We start from the raw sequence: 18,848 nt of genomic DNA, 5'->3' as shown, positions 1-18,848 counted from the left end.
GAACAGGAGAATCGATGTTTCGGGCATAAGCCCTTCATCAGGAATGAGGAAAGTGTGCCCAGCAGGCTAAGATAAAAGGTAGGGAGGAGGGACTTGGGGGAGGGGCGATGGAGATGTGATAGGTGGAAGGAGGTCAAGGTGAGGGTGATAGGCCGGAGTGGGGTGGGGGCGGAGAGGTCAGGAAGAAGATTGCAGGTTAGGAGGGCGGTGCTGAGTTCGAGGGAATCGACTGAGACAAGGTGGGGGGAGGGGAAATGAGGAAACTGGAGAAATCTGAGTTCATCCCTTGTGGTTGGAGGGTTCCCAGGCGGAAGATGAGGTGCTCTTCCTCCAACCATCGTGTATTTATGTTCTGGCGATGGAGGAGTCCAAGGACCTGCATGTCCTTGGTGGAGTGGGAGGGGGAGTTAAAGTGTTGAGCCACGGGGTGGTTGGGTTGGTTGGTCCGGGCGTCCCAGAGGTGTTCCCTGAAGCGTTCCGCAAGTAGGCGGCCCGTCTCCCCAATATAGAGGAGGCCACATCGGGTGCAGCGGATGCAATAGATGATGTGTGTGGAGGTGCAGGTGAATTTGTGGCGGATATGGAAGGATCCCTTGGGGCCTTGGAGAGAGGTAAGGGAGGAGGTGTGGGCGCAAGTTTTGCATTTCCTGCGGTTGCAGGAGAAGGTGCCGGGAGTGGAGGTTGGGTTGGTGGGGGGGTGTGGACCTGACGAGGGAGTCACTGAGGGAGTGGTCTTTTCGGAACGCTGATAGGGGAGGGGAGGGAAATATTTCCCTGGTGGTGGGGTCCGTTTGGAGGTGGCGGAAATGACGGCGGATGATATGCTGTATACGGAGGTTGGTGGGGTGGTAGGTGAGAACCAGTGGGGTTCTGTCCTGGTGGCGGTTGGAGGGGTGGGGCTCAAGGGCAGAGGAGCGGGAAGTGGAGGAGATGCGGTGGAGGGCATTGTCGATCACGTCTGGGGGGAGTCTGCGGACTTTGAAGAAGGAGGCCATCTAGGCTGTACAGTATTGGAACTGGTCCTCCTGGGAGCAGATGTGGCGGAGAGGAAGGAATTGGGAATATGGGATGGCGTTTTTACAGGGGGCAGGGTGGGAGGAGGTGTAGTCTAGGTAGCTGTGGGAGTCAGTCGGTTTATAGTAGATGTCTGTGTTGATTCGGTCGCTCGAGATAGAAATGGAAAGGCCTAGGAAGGGGAGGGAGGAGTCTGAGACGGTCCAGGTGAATTTGAGGTCGGGGTGGAAGGTGTTGGTAAAGTGGATGAACTGTTCAACCTCCTCGTGGGAGCACGAGGCAGCGCCAAAATAGCATGGCTTTGTGCATGGGAAATTATGTCTCACAAACTTGATTGAGTTTTTTGAAGAAATAACAAAGAGGATTGATGAAGGCAGAAAGGTGAACATGATCTATATGGACTTCAGTAAGGTGTTTGACATGGTTTCCCATGGGAGACTGGTTAGCAAGGTTAGATCTCCTAGAATACAAGGAGAACTAGCCATTTGGATACAGAACTGGCTCAAAGGTAGAAGACAGAGGGTGGTGGTGGAGGGTTGTTTTTCAGACTGGAGGCCTGTGACCAGTGGAGTGCCACAATGATCCGTGCTGGGTCCACTACTTTTCGTCATTTATATAAAAGATTTGGATGTGAGCATAAGAGGTATAAGTAGTAAGTTTACAGATGACACCAAAATTAGAGGTATAGTGGACAGCGAAGAGGGTTACCTCAAATTACAACGGGATCTTGATCAGATGGGCCAATGGGCTGAGGAGTGGCAGATGGAGTTTAATTTAAATAAATGTGAGGTGTTGCATTTTAGGAAAGCAAATCTTAGCAGGACTTATACACTTAATGATAAGGTGCAAGGGAGTGTTGCTGATCAAGGAGACCTTGAGTGTTGGTTCAAAGCTCCTTCAAAGTAGAGTCGCAGGTAGATAGGATAGTGAAGAAGGCGTTTGGTATGCTTTCCTTTATTGGTCAGAGTATTGAGTACAGGAGTTGGGAGGTCATGTTGCGGCTGTACAGGACATTGGTTAGGCCACTTTTGGAATATTGCATGCAGTTCTGGTCGCCTTCCTATTGGAAGGATGTTGTGAAACTTGAAAGGCTTCAGAAAGGATTTACAAGGATGTTGCCAGGGTTGGAGGATTTGAGCTACAGGGAGAGGTTGAATAGGCTGGGGCTGTTTTCCCTGCAGCGTTGGAGGCTGAGGGGTGACCTTATAGAGGTTTATAAAAAATCATGAGGGGCATGGATAGGCTAAATAGACAAAGTTTTTTTCCTGGGGTGGGGGAGTCCAGGACTAGAGGGCCTGGGTTTAGAAAGATATAAAAGAGACCTCAGGGGCAACATTTTCATGCAGAGGATGGTATGTGTATGTAATGAACTGCCACTTATGGAATGAGCTGCCAGAGGAAGTGGTGGAGGCGAGTACAATTACAACATTTAAAAAGAATCTGGATGGGTATATGAATAGGAATGGCTTGGAGGGATATGGGCCAGGTGTTGGCAGGTCAGACTAGATTGGGTTGGGATATCTGGTTGACATAGACAAGTTGGACCAAAGGGTCTCTTTCCTTGCTGTACATCTCTATGACTCTACAAATCTAGATGGAGTCACTTATAGTATATAATAATTAGGACAGGATGGATGACTTCAAAATATGAGTGCAGTTATGTTTCTCGGTTATTAATGTTGCATTCACGCTGCCATGGAGTCTCGATATTATACTTTCGCGTGCACATCAGTTATCACACTTTGGTTCAAAACTACACAGCAATAAATCCGAATGGAAGAAAGAGAATACAAAATCAAAAGTGACAGGGGAATAAAGGTGCTAATTATAGCACGACGACTTGAATTTACTATGGTAATGGCTGCGAAATGTTCACTGTCCCACTTAAAAAGATTGCAACTTCACGAGACTTGGTTTTTGGTAATTTTACTTCTGGTATAATGTAGACGTTCCCAAAGGATACTATGTCCGTTACAATCGAAAGTGAACAAGAAAGTCCATCTAATTGCCATTAATCATGTTGTAAAAAAACTGCAAAATGTTGCACTTATTAAATGACTCAGCTTTTAACTAAAGTTCTAATTTGATAGTAACTACTAAACATGTTCACTGACCTTGAAAAACTAATTTTCTATTAAACTGTCAAATTTCGCCATTATGATTCCTATTTTTCAATTTTAAAAGTCTATTATCTTTCAACCTGTGGAAACTTACATTTTGATTAGTTAGCTGCCTCCCTGTTGATGTGACTATTGCTGCATGTCAAGATGCCCCCTTGATTTACAGATTTAACTTCTGGATAAAAGGGAAATTTCTGCCATAGACACCGTTTAATCTTTGTGGGCAGCATTAGATTAGATTGCATACCGTGATGAAACAGGCTCTTCGGCCCAACAAGTCCACACCGACCCACTGAAGCACAACCATTCCCTTTCACCTAACATTACGGACAATTTACCATGGCCAATTCACCTAACCTGCGCATTTTTGGACTGTGGGAGGAAACCAGAGCTCCCAGAGGAAACCCATGCAGACACGGCGAGAATGTGCAAACTCCACACAGTCAGTTGCCTGAGGTGGGAATTGAACCCGGGTCTCTGGCGCTGTGAGACAGCAGTGCTAACGACTGTGCCACCGTGCCAGCTTTGTTTGATGTCAATGGTACATGTTATCACTTTACTGCTGACAGCAAAATGCAGATGGTTGTGTTTCATGTGCTTAGGATGTGCCACCTGAGGGTGGCAATACCTGCAACCTTAAAAGGCATTTCAGCAGCATGTGTTCTGTGGGTCATAGTACAGCAATGTATTTTTAGGTGCAGTAGTGTGCAATAATTACTTAATATTCAACATAATTAAATTTCACATGCGTGAGGTACTCTGGACCGTCTGACCTCTCAGGCATTAGACCGAAAAGAGCAGGAAACTATCTACTGAACCAACAGAAAGCTGAGTGATTATGTCTTAATTACCCCCCACCCCCGACAAATTCCAACCAAAAAGTAGGCGAAAATGACTAATTTGGTTGAAGTAAATTAAATTTCTGTCCGAACCTGGAACTGTAATTCACGGATGGTGTTTCCGAAACACATGAGAAGGGAACACTACAGTTTACAATACCAATTTGTGCTCCTAAAAGCTGCCTGTAAAGAATTTCCTCAAAGGAATTTCCTGCAGCATGACTTAGATATGAAATTAGATTATGTGATTGGTGCTTCAGTGATTGCGCTGGTCATTTTCTGTAATTCCTTTGATTTTTCTCACAAAACCCAGCCTGTCACATGTAGGAAAGCCAAACTGTGAAGAATAAAAGCAAAATTCTGCAGATGCTGGAAATCTGAAATAAAAACATAAAATTCTGGAGAAATTCATCAGGTCAGGCAGCATCTGCAGAGCGAAAAAGAGATAATGTTATGAATCTGATCTGATCTGATTTTTCTTCAGAACAGCTCAGCCCGGCTGGAGGGAACAATCCTGGATATTGATGTAGCAAGTGGTGATTCCCCAGAGATCTCTACTAGGCCCTGACCTTGTCACCTATATTTATCAAGTTACTTTGTTTTTTTTTGTATTTGTTCATGGAATCTGGGCATTGCTGGCTGGGCCTGCATCATCACCCATCCGTAATTGTCTTGGAGAAGATGGTGGTGAGTTGTCTTCTTGAACTGCTGCAGTTTCTTGGATATAAGGATATATATTCGTGCTGTTAAGAAGGGAATTCCAGGATTTTGACTGAACAACAATGAAGGAATGACAATATAGTTCCAAGCAAGGCTGTTGGATGACTTTTGGAAGGACTTTGCAGGTAGAGGTGTTCCTATATGGTTGTTGACATGGACCTTCTAGATGGTGGAGGTCACAGGTTTTGGAAATGCTGTTGAAATAGGGTTTTTTGAGTTGAGGTGCTTCTTGTAAACCTACATTCTGCTACCATTGTTTATCAATGGGGATGGGTAGGATGCCTTTGAAACAAGGTGTTTTTCCTGATGGTGTCAAGATTTTCCTGATTGTGCTGATGAAGCTGTACCATTCCAGACAAGTGGGGAGCATAATGAAAAAATAGAGAGCTCTATGTGCAATTTCATTGGCAACACCTAAATTAGGTGGTCAAGATGTCAAAGTATATGCAGGGTTGAACAAGGCAAGCAAAGGAAGTTTGTTAGACATCAAGAGTTAAACGTGCAAAGAAAACAGAAGGAGCCTAGCAAGTGTTGGAGTGAATGAAAAAGTGAATTAACAAAACAGAGGGCATGAAAAAAATAAAGGCAATTTGAGTCAACATCTCATCTTCACCATGGATATCCAGTCTCTTTACACATTCATTCACCATGGCGAAGGCCTCCAAGCCCTCCATTTCTTCCTCTCCTACTGACCCAACCAATGCCCCTTCACCAACACACTCATCCAATTGATGGAACTAGACCTCAGTCAGAAAGCATGGTACTGGAAAAGCACAGCCAAGGAGAGGAGAGTCAAGCATAAGCTCTTCATCAGGAATGTGGGGAACTAGTCTTCACCCTCAACAATGTCTCCTTTGAATCCTTCCACTTCCTTCATGCTAAAGGGATAGCCATGGACACCTTCATAGGATATGTGGAACAGTCCATCTTCCGCAGTTACACTGGCACCATCCCCACCTCTTCCTCTGCTACATTGATGACTGTATTATCACCATATCATGCTGCCACTAGGAGGTGGAACAGTTCATCAACTTCACTAATGCCTTCCACCCTGACCTTAAGTTCTCCTGGGCAATCTCAGACACCTGTCTCCCTTCCCTGGACCTCTCTATCTCCAGCAACTGACTCAACACAGACATTCACCAACTCCCACAGCTGCCTGGACTACACCACTTCCCATCTCCCTCCTGTAAAAACATGATCCCTAACTTCCAATTTGTCCGGCTCCACAGTATCTACTTCGAGGAGGAGCAATTCTGTTCCAGGACATCCCAGATAGCCTCCTATTTCCAGGACTGCAATTTCTCCTCCCATGTGATCATCAATACCCTCCAGCACATCTCCTCCACTCCCCACACCTCCGCCCTTGAACCCCAGCCCTCCAAACACAACAAGGATAGAACCCCCTGATTCTCACCTTCCACCCCACTAATATCCAGGTACAGCGCATTATCCTCCACCATTTCTGCTCCATCACCAGAGACATATTTCCCTCCACACCTCTATCTGCATTCTGCAGACACCATTCCCTCCGTGACTCCCTTGTTAGGTCCATGCTCCCCACCAACCCAGCCTCTACATCCAGTACCTTCTCTTGCTACCGCAAGAGGTGTAAAACATGTGCCTGTGCCTCCCCACTCACCTTCATCCAAGGCCCTAAAGGATCTTTTCATATCCGGCAGAGGTTTTCCTGCATATTCATCCAGTTCATCTACAATATCCGTTGCTCTCGATATAGTCTCTTCTATGTCGGCGAGACAGAATGCCAACTTGCAGTGTTTTGGAAACATCTCTGGGACACACGCACCAACCATCCCCGTTGCCCTGTGGCCAACCACTTCAAATCCCTTCCCACTCCACCAAGGACATGCAAGTCCTGGGCCACCACCACTGCCAAATCTAATCCACCAGACATCTGGAGGAAGAGCACCTCATTTTCTGTCTTGGGACCCTTCAACTATATGGCATCAATGTTGCCTTCACTGGTTTCGAAATCTGTCCTCTTTTCTCCACATCCCCCCCCCCCCCCCCCCCCCCCCTCCCCCCCCCAGATCCAAGCCTCCAACCTGGCACCCCTCTTTTGACCTGTCCTATCTGTACAACTTCCTTCCTACCTATCTGCTCCATGCTCCCCACCAACCTATCAAATCACTCCTCACCTACATCCACCTATTTGCATTCCCAGCCACCTTCCCCTGTTCCCACTCCCACCCTCCTATTTATCTCTCAGCACCCTCCCCCAATTCCTGATGACAGGCTTATGCCCAAAACGTCGACTCTCCTGCTCCTCGGATGCTGCCTGACCGGCAGTGCTTCTTCCAGCGCTACACTTTTCGATTCTGACCCTCTAGCATTTCCAGTTCTCACTTTCTCTAAATCAAGGATTATCCAAAGCTCATTTATAAATGCATAAAGTGTCAAGATAAATAAAGATAACCATGTAGAGGATATTTTAGTCCAAAAATATAACCTTGAGGGCGAGTGTGGAAGATGTGGGCATGGTTTTTGATTAGATTAGATTCCCTACAGTATGGAAACAGGCCCTTCGGCCCAATAAGTCCACACCAACCCTCTGAAGAGTAACCCACCCTGACCCTATATTTACCCCTGCCTAATGCACCTAACACTACGGACAATTTATCACGGCCAATTCATCTGATGTGCACATCTTTGGATTGTGGAAGGAAACTGGGATACCCGGAGGAAACCCACGCAGACACTGGGAGAACATGCAAACTCCACACAGATAGTTGCCCAAGGCTGGAATCGAACCCAGGTCCCTGGCGCTGTGAGGCAGTAGTGCTAACCACTGAGCCACTGTGCTGCCCACGTGGTTCTTAATGAATACTGTGTCCTTGGCTTCAAAAGAAGGGTATTGACAAAAGCATTGTTGCTGAAGATGGTGAGGGCTGTGAAATACTGGATGGAATTATCTAATTGCCAACCTAGATGAAATGTTTCCTAGGCTGTTAAGAGAAACAAAGAAATTAGATTACTTAGATTAGATTACTTACAGTGTGGAAACAGGCCCTTCAGCCCAACAAGTCCACACCGACCCGCCGAAGCGCAACCCACCCATACCCCTACATTTACCCCTTTACCTAACACTACGGGCAATTTAGCATGGCCAATTCACCTAACCTGCACATCTTTGGACTGTGGGAGGAAACTGGAGCACCCGGAGGAAACCCACGCAGACACTGGGAGAATGTGCAAACTCCACACAGTCAGTCACCTGAGGTGGGAATTGAACCCTGGTCTCTGGCGCTGTGAGGCAGCAGTGCTAACCACTGTGCCACTGTGCCACCCAATCGTGGAGACTTTGAAGAGGACTCTGCCAACATAGCAATAATGATTGGATAGGATAAAAAATATGTAATGGGAACTTTAAAAGTGTTGGTAGTTTTTCATGCATCCTTGATCATTGTGGGAAGTAGGATGGAAATTGCTAGTGTTCCAGCCAAGGTACTAGAACGGACCGGAAGGCTGGTTAATTTTGGCACAGGAATGTAATGATATGCGGTGTATTTGTGCAAACGTGGAATTTATTTTCAGCAAATTTCTACATTTATAAACCACAGAGATTTTTAGATCATAAGCTTTTCATGAAATAAAGCCAGATACTCTATATTTTGCAGCAAATGTGAACTGTGCCTAGAAAGCTATAGGTTTTCAGTAAGTTTCAATGCTTTCTAAAGTTTGCAGCATCCCACTGATTGGTGTTCTCAACATTAAAGTGTTTCATTGTGGAAATAATACCAACTAACTCTGAGATTTGCGTGTTAAAAGTTGAATGTTGTGTTTTTCTGTTTTTTGTTTAGCTGCTTTTATGAACCAATTCTATTGAGAGTAATTACAAGAACTAAGTGTGAGAAACAGCATATAGCAATATTATACTGGTAATTATGACATATATGATTAAAATTCTTGTGTGAGAGAGAAGGGCACATACTGTGAATTGTACAATCTGAATGCAGTTCATGGCCAGTGTATTACCTGCCCGTGGAAACATCTACTGCTTAATGTATTCAAAATATTTAAAGAAGAAAGTTATTTTTTAAAACAGTTGACAACGTTTTGTATTCACTGGAAACCAAAATTGTGGTCACATGAGCCAGTCATCACTCGTTGAGGGCAGACAAGTTAATGATTACTGTTAATGTTTTAAGGTCTGTGTTGCTTTATGATTCTCACTTTCTGTCAATTATTTTCCATGAGTCACTTAATAACTCTCTGATTGTCTCTTGCGCACTCTCTCCCTTCGCATGTGCTCACATTCTTTCCTCACAGAGCATTAACTATTTCTATTCACTTAGATCAGTGACCTCCTCTGTTCCTCACAAGAGATTGAATTTAACCTCATTGAAATCAGTTTGTCTTGTGTAAAAATGATTTTATACAGTGGGCTCTTTCTGATAATGTGTTCATCTGCTTAACTGCAGGTAAAGAAACTACAGGTGATGCTACGACAGGCAAATGAGCAGCTTGAGAGAACAATGAAGGAGAAACAGGAGCTGGAGGATTATGTCAAACAGAGCTCCGATGACACTAGTAGCCAGGTACCAGGAGCAGACATAGCATTACTAATACTTGAAATTAGATACACTGACTTGCTGATAAAAGCTTTTTGTAGTAGGTGTTTATTTTGAATCAGGTTCTAGCAGCACTGAGTAGCATAATTGAACACAATCTAGCTATTTAGGTCATTGAATCATCACTTTCACAAATATTCAATTATTCCAGTGAAATCAACAAATGGCAGCAAAGGAAAATGACTAATGTCTGTTGTGGATCTGGGTATTGTGGTCTGTGATAAAATACAAGTACCTGTTAAAGTGACAAATTTAGTTTGCAATATTTGACAACATCATTTCCCATACTACTCCCCATGTCCCCCAAATCCAGTAAAATAATATGAATGCAACAAGGTCAAACCTATAGCAGTTAAAAATCACAAAGCTAGTGCTTCCAAATAAACCAGTTGGACTCTAAACTGGTGTTGTGTGATTTTTAACTTTGTCCACCCCAGTCCAACACTGGCACCTCCACATTAAACCTACAGTAAGTATATGAATCCAAGTAATGACAAGCCTTCAAGATAGTTATATCTGTACTACTAGGGAATGTCTTAAAATTTCTTCCTAATTTATTCTCACAATAAAGTCAGAAATTAGGTAATATTTTGTACTTTTTGGTTACTATTTTCTAAAGTCTTCCCAATCTTCTACCCAACACCAATCTTTTAATTTGATACCATCTTTAACTTCCTTCGTGATAGTTTGCTTTTCTTGAAGTCCATCTTGATTGCATTTTATGAAGCAGCTCCTTAAATATCTGTCATTGCTTATCTAGCAATGTTTTAACTGTTAAGGTTAACTTAACTTGTATGTTAACATACTCACCTACTTTGCCAAAGCCAATCCAGATACTTCCTATAAGCCAGGCTGTTACTTTAGGCAATACTGAGAACAAATTATACTGAAGACGATTTTCAAACAAGTGAATGAGACCCCACCTTTCCTCTTAGATGGATCCATGGAGAGTAGAGATCCATGACTCTCTTCAAAGAAAATGGTCACCATTTGTCTCAACCAACATCACCAATAAAATATAAACTGTTGAAAATATTCAGCATTGTGGATGGATCAAATTTCTAATGTCTATAGTATTTTGCTTTTACTTCAACAAGTAAGTTGAAGTGATGTTTTACGTCAGTGCTGTTTGTGGGACCTTCCCATGTAAATACCAGCAGCCCCACTTCCTATATCGTTACAGTGTCTACACTTTAAAAGATCATCATTGGCTGGAAAGTACTGTGATTTGCTTGAATATTGTGACAGAAAATATAAAATTGCACTTTTGACCACTCAATAAATTTACTTAGCCATCCAGTGGACCCTTACTCATACCTATTTGGTTAAAAATCAATTAAATCAACTGGTATATTCTGTACCTCAGCAATAACATCTAGCATCACTTCCATTCTTATCCTATATTAATGATTTTCAAATGTTATTCTAAAACACTCTGCTGGACTACATTATTTAAACCTTAATCAGTTACCTCAAGCAAAACAGTGCTTTTATTGCAGAAACATGTTTTCACAAGTTTCACTATTACAACGTCAAAACACTGCATATCTCTTGTGGACAAGTTGGTTGAATGCATGGACACATGGCAAATGATGTCCAGTGTGAGAATAGTGATGTGATTCCTTTTAGTAGGAAGAACATGGAAAGGCAATTACATATAAAGAGTACAGCTCTAATGTGAGTGCAGAAGGACCTAGATGTATATGTGTATAAGTCACTGAAGGTGTCACAGGAGGTTGACGGTCTGACTAATGAAGCATACAATATCCTAGGCTTTATTAATAGAACGCAGGAGCAAAGATTTTATATTGAACACTGGCATGGCCTCAACTGGAGTGGTGCATCCATTTCTGGACACCATCCTTCAGGAATGATGACAGAATTCAGAAAAGATTCATGAAAGTCGTTCCAGGGCTAAGTAATTTTTCAGTTATGAAGATGCCTATTTGAAAGTGAGAGGACACAGATTTAAAGTAATGGTCAAAGAAGCAAAAGCAGTGTTGTTATGGTTTCAGCTGATGTTATTACCAGACAGGTCAGATCCCAGAACTAAAGCTGGCTTGATCAATTATTAACTTAATGTGGTTGTCTTTTACAGAAAAGTAAACACACATGACTACAGATTTGGTTTTAAGAATAACACAGAATAATAATACAAAAGAGTATTACGCAAAGAAATAAAAATAAAATAGAGCAAACCATACTATCTAAACATAAGACAGTTTTAAAAATTTCAAACATCCTGCAAAACAAAATCCTAACTACTAACCAACACCATCATTTTACAGTTATTCACAACCTGTAGCAAGTTTCCATCCCTGCCCAATCTAGAGGTATCACAATTACTTTTCCCTCCGTTCCTGTCCTGTGAGCTATGAAGCCTTTCCTTTGGAACATTCACCTAACTGACATCTTGGACATCTCAGTTGTGAACAACTAGTGCAGATTTCTAACCAAACACATTGATCTGAACTAAAAACATTCCATGGGGAACATACTGGTTTTAATTCCAAAATTCCATAAATCATAATTCCAAAACGACTGACTGACTTAATTTTAAAATCTCTTCACACAAACGGACCAAAACTTAACTTGTCACTAGTTTAAAATCCAAACTCTTAAAAGTAAATGATATTAATATGTGAAAAATCACACACCTTTGATCACAACACGAGGAGATCCCTTCTCACACAGTGAGTAGTCCAAGTCTGGAATGCATTATCAAAGGGCACGGCAGAGGCTGCTTCAACTAAAATGTTAAAAACAGATTTAGATTGCTACTGAAACGAAGGATGTGCAGGGTTACAGGGAGAAGCTAGGAATTGCTCATCCAGAGAACCTGCCAGACACAATGAGTGATTACTTCTGTCCTGCACTGTAACAATTCTGTGATTTTAATCCAAACAATGCTTTTTTCAGCACTTCAGTGCTCTTTTAGCGACTCATCAGTAGCGTGCTTGTCTCCAAGCAAGAAGACAGAGTTAAGGTTACATTCCTAAATGCTACAATCCAGGCCAACACTTCTGAGAGAATGTCTGAATGCCAGGGGTGCTATGCCTCAGACAAGACAAGGAAACCAGGCCTCAGTGTAGATGTGTAAGATCCAATTGTCTGTCTTTGTAGAAGGGCAGGTGAAGTTGATGGAAATCATCACTAGCTGCAGTAGTAATGGTCTATTTTATTGGAGTCCATTCCTTGCTTCAACATACCTCATCTCTTGTATTTTACTCTCCCAGGTCTCTCGACTGGTCCAGCGTGCACAAGATGCTGACACCTTGCTTACCAGCTTACAGCAGTTGTTTTCCCAAGCCAAGCGAAGCACCCAGGAGCAAATGGTACGTTGCATCTGTCCAGGAGGCAGAATCATATGTTTTGGTTGTACCTATTTTAATAGAGCAGTGAGTTATACAACTGGGGGTTAATGGTTGTTTCACTGGGCAGTAATGGTTGAGTAGTACTTGAAGTAGAGTTCTCCTTCTGCCAATTAGCTGAAAAGGTTTGTCTGTTCTATTGATCATTGATGTGAAAGGGCATTACATAACTGAAACCATTTGTTTACATCATAGCCTTATCAGCAAATAGCCATTTCAAAGGAAGCCAATTCAATCCCAAGCAGTGGTCTGGGAAAGTGTATTTGAATTTATTATCACGTGTATTTGATATTGAATACAGTGAAAAGTGTGTGCCATCGCTATGCATGGGTCCCACTCATGTTAACTTAAAAATAAAATTTAAAATTAAGGAAAGATAACTTAAAGGAAGTCCAACTCTTCCTTCTCCACTGTTACAATCCTGCTCCAGGATACACCAGCCCACACTGTGCCGTTGCCAGAGACCCACTCTGGGCTACACCAGCCCACACTGTGCCGCTGCCAGAGACCCACTCTGGGCTACACCAGCCCACACTGTGCCGTTGCCAGAGACCCACTCTGGGCTACACCAGCCCACACTGTGCCGCTGCCAGAGACCCACTCTGGGCTACACCAGCCCACACTGTGCCGCTGCCAGAGACCCACTCTGGGCTACACCAGCCCACACTGTGCCGCTGCCAGAGACCCACTCTGGGCTACACCAGCCCACACTGTGCCGCTGCCAGAGACCCACTCTGGGCTACACCAGCCCACACTGTGCCGCTGCCAGAGACCCACTCTGGGCTACACCAGCCCACACTGTGCCGCTGCCAGAGACCCACTCTGGGCTACACCAGCCCACACTGTGCCGCTGCCAGAGACCCACTCTGGGCTACACCAGCCCACACTGTGCCGCTGCCAGAGGACTACTCTGGGCTACACCAGCCCACACCGTGCCACTGCCAGAATCCCACTCTGGGCTACACCAGCCCACACCTTGCCACTGCCAGAGACCCACTCTGGGCTACACCAGCCCACGCTGTGCCGCTGCCAAAGTCCTACTCCAGGATACACCAGCCCACACCGTGCCGCTGCCAGAGTCCCACTCTGGGCAACACCAGCCCACACCGTGCCACTGCCAGAGTCCCACTCCGGGCTATACCAGCCCACACCGTGCCGCTGCCAGAGTCCCACTCTGGGCCACACCGTGCCGCTGCCAGAGTCCCACTCTGGGCTACACCAGCCCGCACCGTGCCGCTGCCCAGAGTCCCACTCTGGGCTACACCAGCCCACAGTGTGCCGCTGCCAGAGACCCACTAAGGGCTACACCAGCCCACACCGTGCCGCTGCCCAGAGACCCACTAAGGGCTACACCAGCCCGCACCGTGCCACCGCCCAGAGTCCCAATCCATGCAGAAGTGTCCTGCTCCTGGGCTGTCAGGTTGGCTGACTCTGTATCCAACCCGCCTCTGAAGCTGCCACTGCTGATGGTTCAGAGATGGTTAAAAGATGAGGTTGTGAAGTGGTCTGAATAGGGATATAGGTAGGTTAAGTGAGTGAGTGAACATTTGGCAGATGGTGATGATGTAAGAAAATGTGCACTAGTCCACTTTTGTGGGAAGAATAGAAAAGCAATATAATATTTAAATGGAGTGAATTTTCAGAACTCTGAGGCTCATAGGGATCTGGATATCCTGGTACATGGAATGACAAAGCATTGGTGTGCAGGTATAGCAGATGATTAAGAAGGCAGGTAGAATATTCATGTTTATTGCAAAGGTAATGGAATATAAAAGCAGGGGAATTTGCTGTAGTGGTATAGTGTGTTGTTAAGACCATATCGGAGTGCTACAGATTTGGAATCCTTATTTAAGAAAGGAGAGAATTGCATTAGAAGCAGTTCAGCAAAGGTGCACTTGACTTGATTTCTGGCCTGAAGAGGTGGTATTATGAGGAAAGATTGGACAGACTGGATTGGCATTTAGAAGAATGAAGGGTGCTCTTATTGCAACTTATAAGATCCTGAGGAGATTTTGATCTGGTGATGTCTTATGTCCCCCTTCTGGGAGAGTTCACAACTAGGTACCCGTTTTAAAAGTAAAGGGTTTTCCATTTAAGGCAGAGATGAGGAGCCCTTCAAAGGATTGTTGTTATGTGGAATTCTCTTCTCCAGAAAGCAATCATGGCTGGGTCGTTGAATATTTTAATGCTAAGTTAGAATTTTGATTGACTGAACACAATGGTTATTGGGGGTTACATAGGAAAGTTAAGGTCACAGTTGAATCAACCATGATCTTATCGAGTGGTGGAGCAAGCTCAAGGGACTGAAAGGCCTAAGCTGTCTCATTCTTAGGTTTATAGTAAATGTGTTCATGATATTATTTTCCAGACCATTATTTCTGTTTAAAAATTGACGACTCTGGGTTTTACTTAATTAAAGCTGATGTTCGACAGTTTATTCTGTAATTTTTGTTGCCTTTCCTAAAGGCGGTATTGATGCGGTCACGAGAACAAGTATCTGAGGAACTGATGAGACTGCAGAAGGAAAACGAGAGTCTTCAGGGGAAGCACAGCCTCCACTCGTCTGTTCTTCAGGGAGAGAACTTCATTCCACCAGACACTGTGGAGGTGAATGAATATATGTAAATCAGAAGAATCAGTATATTAACTTGTTTATGATAACTGTGGAAGTGAGACATGGATTGAATTAGTTTGGGGAAAATTAGTTTTGCAGGAATGCCAGGCTGCATTATAGATTGTTTACTTCAGTTCTTGTATCCATTCTATACACTTTCAACTCCAGTCTCTTGGAGCTACTGCTGTTTTGATTATGTGCTTCAATCAAGGGAGATTTGTGATCACTATTGTGACAATTTAAGAGTATAAGGAGTTGAGCAGCTCAAAGATGAGCCTGTAAATTCATTTCAGGAACTAAAACCTGAATTGCCACATCATATTTTTAAGGTAAGAGGAGAAAGATTTAGAAAAGACATGAGAGGCAATTTTGTATACAGAGAGTGATTCAGATCCTTCATATCACTTCCAGGGGAAGTGGTGGATGTGGGTACAATTATAATGTTTAAGAGACATTTAGATAAGTACATGAATAAGAAATGTTTGGAGGGATATGGGCCAAGCGCAGGCAGGTGGGACTAGTTTAGTTTGGGATTATGGTCGGCATGGACTGGTTGGACCAAAGAGTTGGTTTCCATGCTGTATGATTCTATGACTCTATTAATGAAGCAGAATAGTAGTGGCACGGTACAACTTTGCCTTCTAACCCAATATGTATTGACTAAGCGATTGAGGATTTACTGCTATGTCAAGCAGTTCTAGGAAGCCATCGTTTTATTTGTTGTAGGTGCCTGTGTCAAAAAGTTCTGTTATTACAGACAGCTTGCAATTCTACATGTGACAATTGGCAGGGAGCTTATGTGTGTAATTTTGAACTCTCACTTCCGTTTGGTCAGCTGCTAGACCCAATTCCAGCTACTGATAGCTTACTGACTCATCACTCGGATAATAGTGGTCATCATTCAAGAGTCTCTAGACTCTGGAACAGTTTCTATGGATTAGAGAGCAGCTAACATAATCCCACTATTTAAAAGAGAAGGTAAAGATAAAGCCAGGAATGATAGACGAATTAGCTTGACATCAACTATAGGGAAAGTGCTACTGTTCATTATAAATGAGTTAACAGCAGAGCACTTGGAAAGCATTGATAGGATTGGGCAGAACCTGTGTGGATTTATGAAAGGAAAATCCTGCTTAACAAATCTACTGGAATTTTCTGAGGATTTAACGAACAGAGTTGATTAGGAGGAGCCAGTAGTTTACTTGGACTTTCAGGGAGGTTTTCAGTAAGGTCCCACACAAGAGATGAGCATGTAAAATTAACGTGCGTGGGATTGGGGATAGTGTGCTGATGTGGATAGAAAACTGGTTCACTGATGGGAAGCTGAGTAGAAATAAATAGCTAATTGTCTGAGTGTCACACAGTATTTAGTGAGGTACCACAAGGATCAGTGTTTAGATCCAGCTATTCACAATACTCCACCAGCTCAGCAAACAGAACCACAACAATGAGTACCCAAGCTACAAATCTTCTCACATACTTTGAATTCACAATACATAAATGATTTAGATGAGGGAACTAAATGTAATATCTTCAAGTTTGCAGACACACAAAACTAGATGGAAAGACAAGCTGTGAGGAGGATGTTCTGCTATGATTTGGGCACGTTGAGTGAGTGGGCAACTGCATGGCGGATGAAGTATAATCTGAGGTTGTTCCAATTTGGTAGGGAAAACAAGAAGGCAAATTATTATCTGAATGGTAATAGATTGGGAGAGGGGAAGGTGCAGTGAGACCTGGGTGTCCCTGTCCTGCAGTCACTGAGAGTAAGCATGCAGGTGCAGCAGTTGTTAAAGAACGCAAATGGTATGTTGGCCTTTATTGTGAGAGAATTTGAATACAGGAGTAGGAATATCTTGCTGCAATTGTACAGGGCCTTAGTGGGACTGGGCCTGGAGTATTGTGTGTAGTTTTGATCTTCTTGTCGGAGCGAGTGCAGCGAAGGTTTGCAAACTGATTCCTAGGATGGCAGGACTGACACTGAGTGGTGATCTTATAGAAACCTGTAAAATTGAGACAGGATTAGACAGGGTAAGTGCAGGACTGGAGTCTAGAACCAGGGATCACAGTCTCAGGATGTAGGGTAGACCATTTAGGACTGGGATGAGGAAAAATGTCTTCACCCAGAGAGTGGGGAGTCTATGGAATTCTCTGCCACAAAGTGGTTGAGGCCAAAACATTAAAGTTATCAAGCTGGATTTCAATATAATTCTTGGAGCTAAAAGGATCAAGAGGTATTGGGGCAAAAGTGGGAGCAGGATACTGAGTAGAGGGTACTCAGTCATGATCATATTGAATAACAGAGCACTCTCAAATGTCTGAATGTACTACTACTACTCCTATTTTTAATACTTCTATTGCGACTAGTCTGCTTGTGGCATTTCATTTCTCCCAGTTCTGAAAGTGCAGAGTTCCTCTGATGCTTAATGGTAGATCAGTGGTTAGAACTGCTGCCTCACAGTGCCAGAGACCTACCTTGGGTGACCATGCAAACTACACACAACCATTCTCCCTGTGTCTGCATGGGTTTCCTCTGGGTGTTCAGGTTTCTTCCCACAGTCCAAAGATGTGCAATTTAGGTGGATTGATCATGATAAATTGCCCGCAGTGCCAAAATATGTGTGGGCTCAGTGTGTTGGTCATGGGAAATGTAGGGTTATAGGGATCAGATAGAAGGTTGGGTTTGGGCAAGAAGCTCTTCAAAGGATTGCTGCAGACCCAATGGGCCGAATGGCCTCTTTCCATGCTGTAGGGATTGTATTCTATGATTCTAACTTGTAGTCTTTGTGGCTTCTATACTCCCCATTCCAAATTGGCAAAATGGTGCCAGGTGCTGTTCTAGCTGTCAGTGAGCTCTTCAAGGTCTGTCAATAGCACTAAGTAAATAAGGAGTTCAAAAGTGTACCTTGCTGTTGTGCTTTCTTTTCCCCATTTGTTGCTGTTTTTGAAGAGATTATGCAGCACAAAATGAGGCTGTTTAATACATCAAGCTTCAGTCATAAAGATGTAGGAACAGGAGTAGGCCTGCCCTATCCTTCAATATAATCTTCACCTTTGCGTTTTTTTTTTATTCATACAGGGGACGTGGGCACCCCTAGCCAGGTCAACATTTATTACACACCCCTAGTTACCCAGGAGGCAGTTAAGTGTTAAGCTCCCTCATATGAGTCCTTTTACACTCACGACTGCATGGTCAAATTCCATCCCAACTCCCTTTAAAAAGATGCTGACAACATCGCCATTGTAGGTCAAATCTCAATGACAGGAAAGAGTATAGGAAAGAGATTTGCGTGCTTCGTGGAATGATGTAAAGACAACAACCTTCATCAACATCAGCAAAACGAAGGAGCTGATCATTGACATCAGGAAACAAAGTGGAGGGCACGGCCCTATCTGCATCAGTGGTGCTGAGGTGGAGATGATTGAGAGTGACGAGTTCCTGGGAGTGGTGATCTCCAATAATCTGTCCTGGTCCATACACATCAACATGACAGTCAAGAAAGCACAACAACTCCTCTACTTCCTCAGGAGGCTAAGGAAATTTGGCATGTTGACAAAGACTCTTACCAACTTATTCA

General features: G+C 43.7%; 1 protein-coding gene across 2 annotated transcripts in view; it reads left to right on the top strand.

Moving 5' to 3' along the window:
* rabep1 (rabaptin, RAB GTPase binding effector protein 1) overlaps positions 1-18,848 on the top strand; it is a 135,282-nt gene that overhangs the window by 78,409 nt on the left and 38,025 nt on the right. For both annotated transcript variants that reach the window (XM_060847962.1, XM_060847961.1), the window contains exons 11-13: positions 9,136-9,252; positions 12,522-12,620; positions 15,123-15,263. In XM_060847962.1, coding sequence (XP_060703945.1) covers positions 9,136-9,252; positions 12,522-12,620; positions 15,123-15,263 — 357 coding nt within the window. The remainder of the gene's footprint in view (positions 1-9,135; positions 9,253-12,521; positions 12,621-15,122; positions 15,264-18,848) is intronic.

Source organism: Hemiscyllium ocellatum, chromosome 31 (genome assembly GCF_020745735.1).
Source record: "Hemiscyllium ocellatum isolate sHemOce1 chromosome 31, sHemOce1.pat.X.cur, whole genome shotgun sequence".
Taxonomy (NCBI): domain Eukaryota; kingdom Metazoa; phylum Chordata; class Chondrichthyes; order Orectolobiformes; family Hemiscylliidae; genus Hemiscyllium; species Hemiscyllium ocellatum.
Note: the sequence above shows the minus strand (reverse complement) of the source record. Positions and strands in the feature narration are given on the sequence as shown.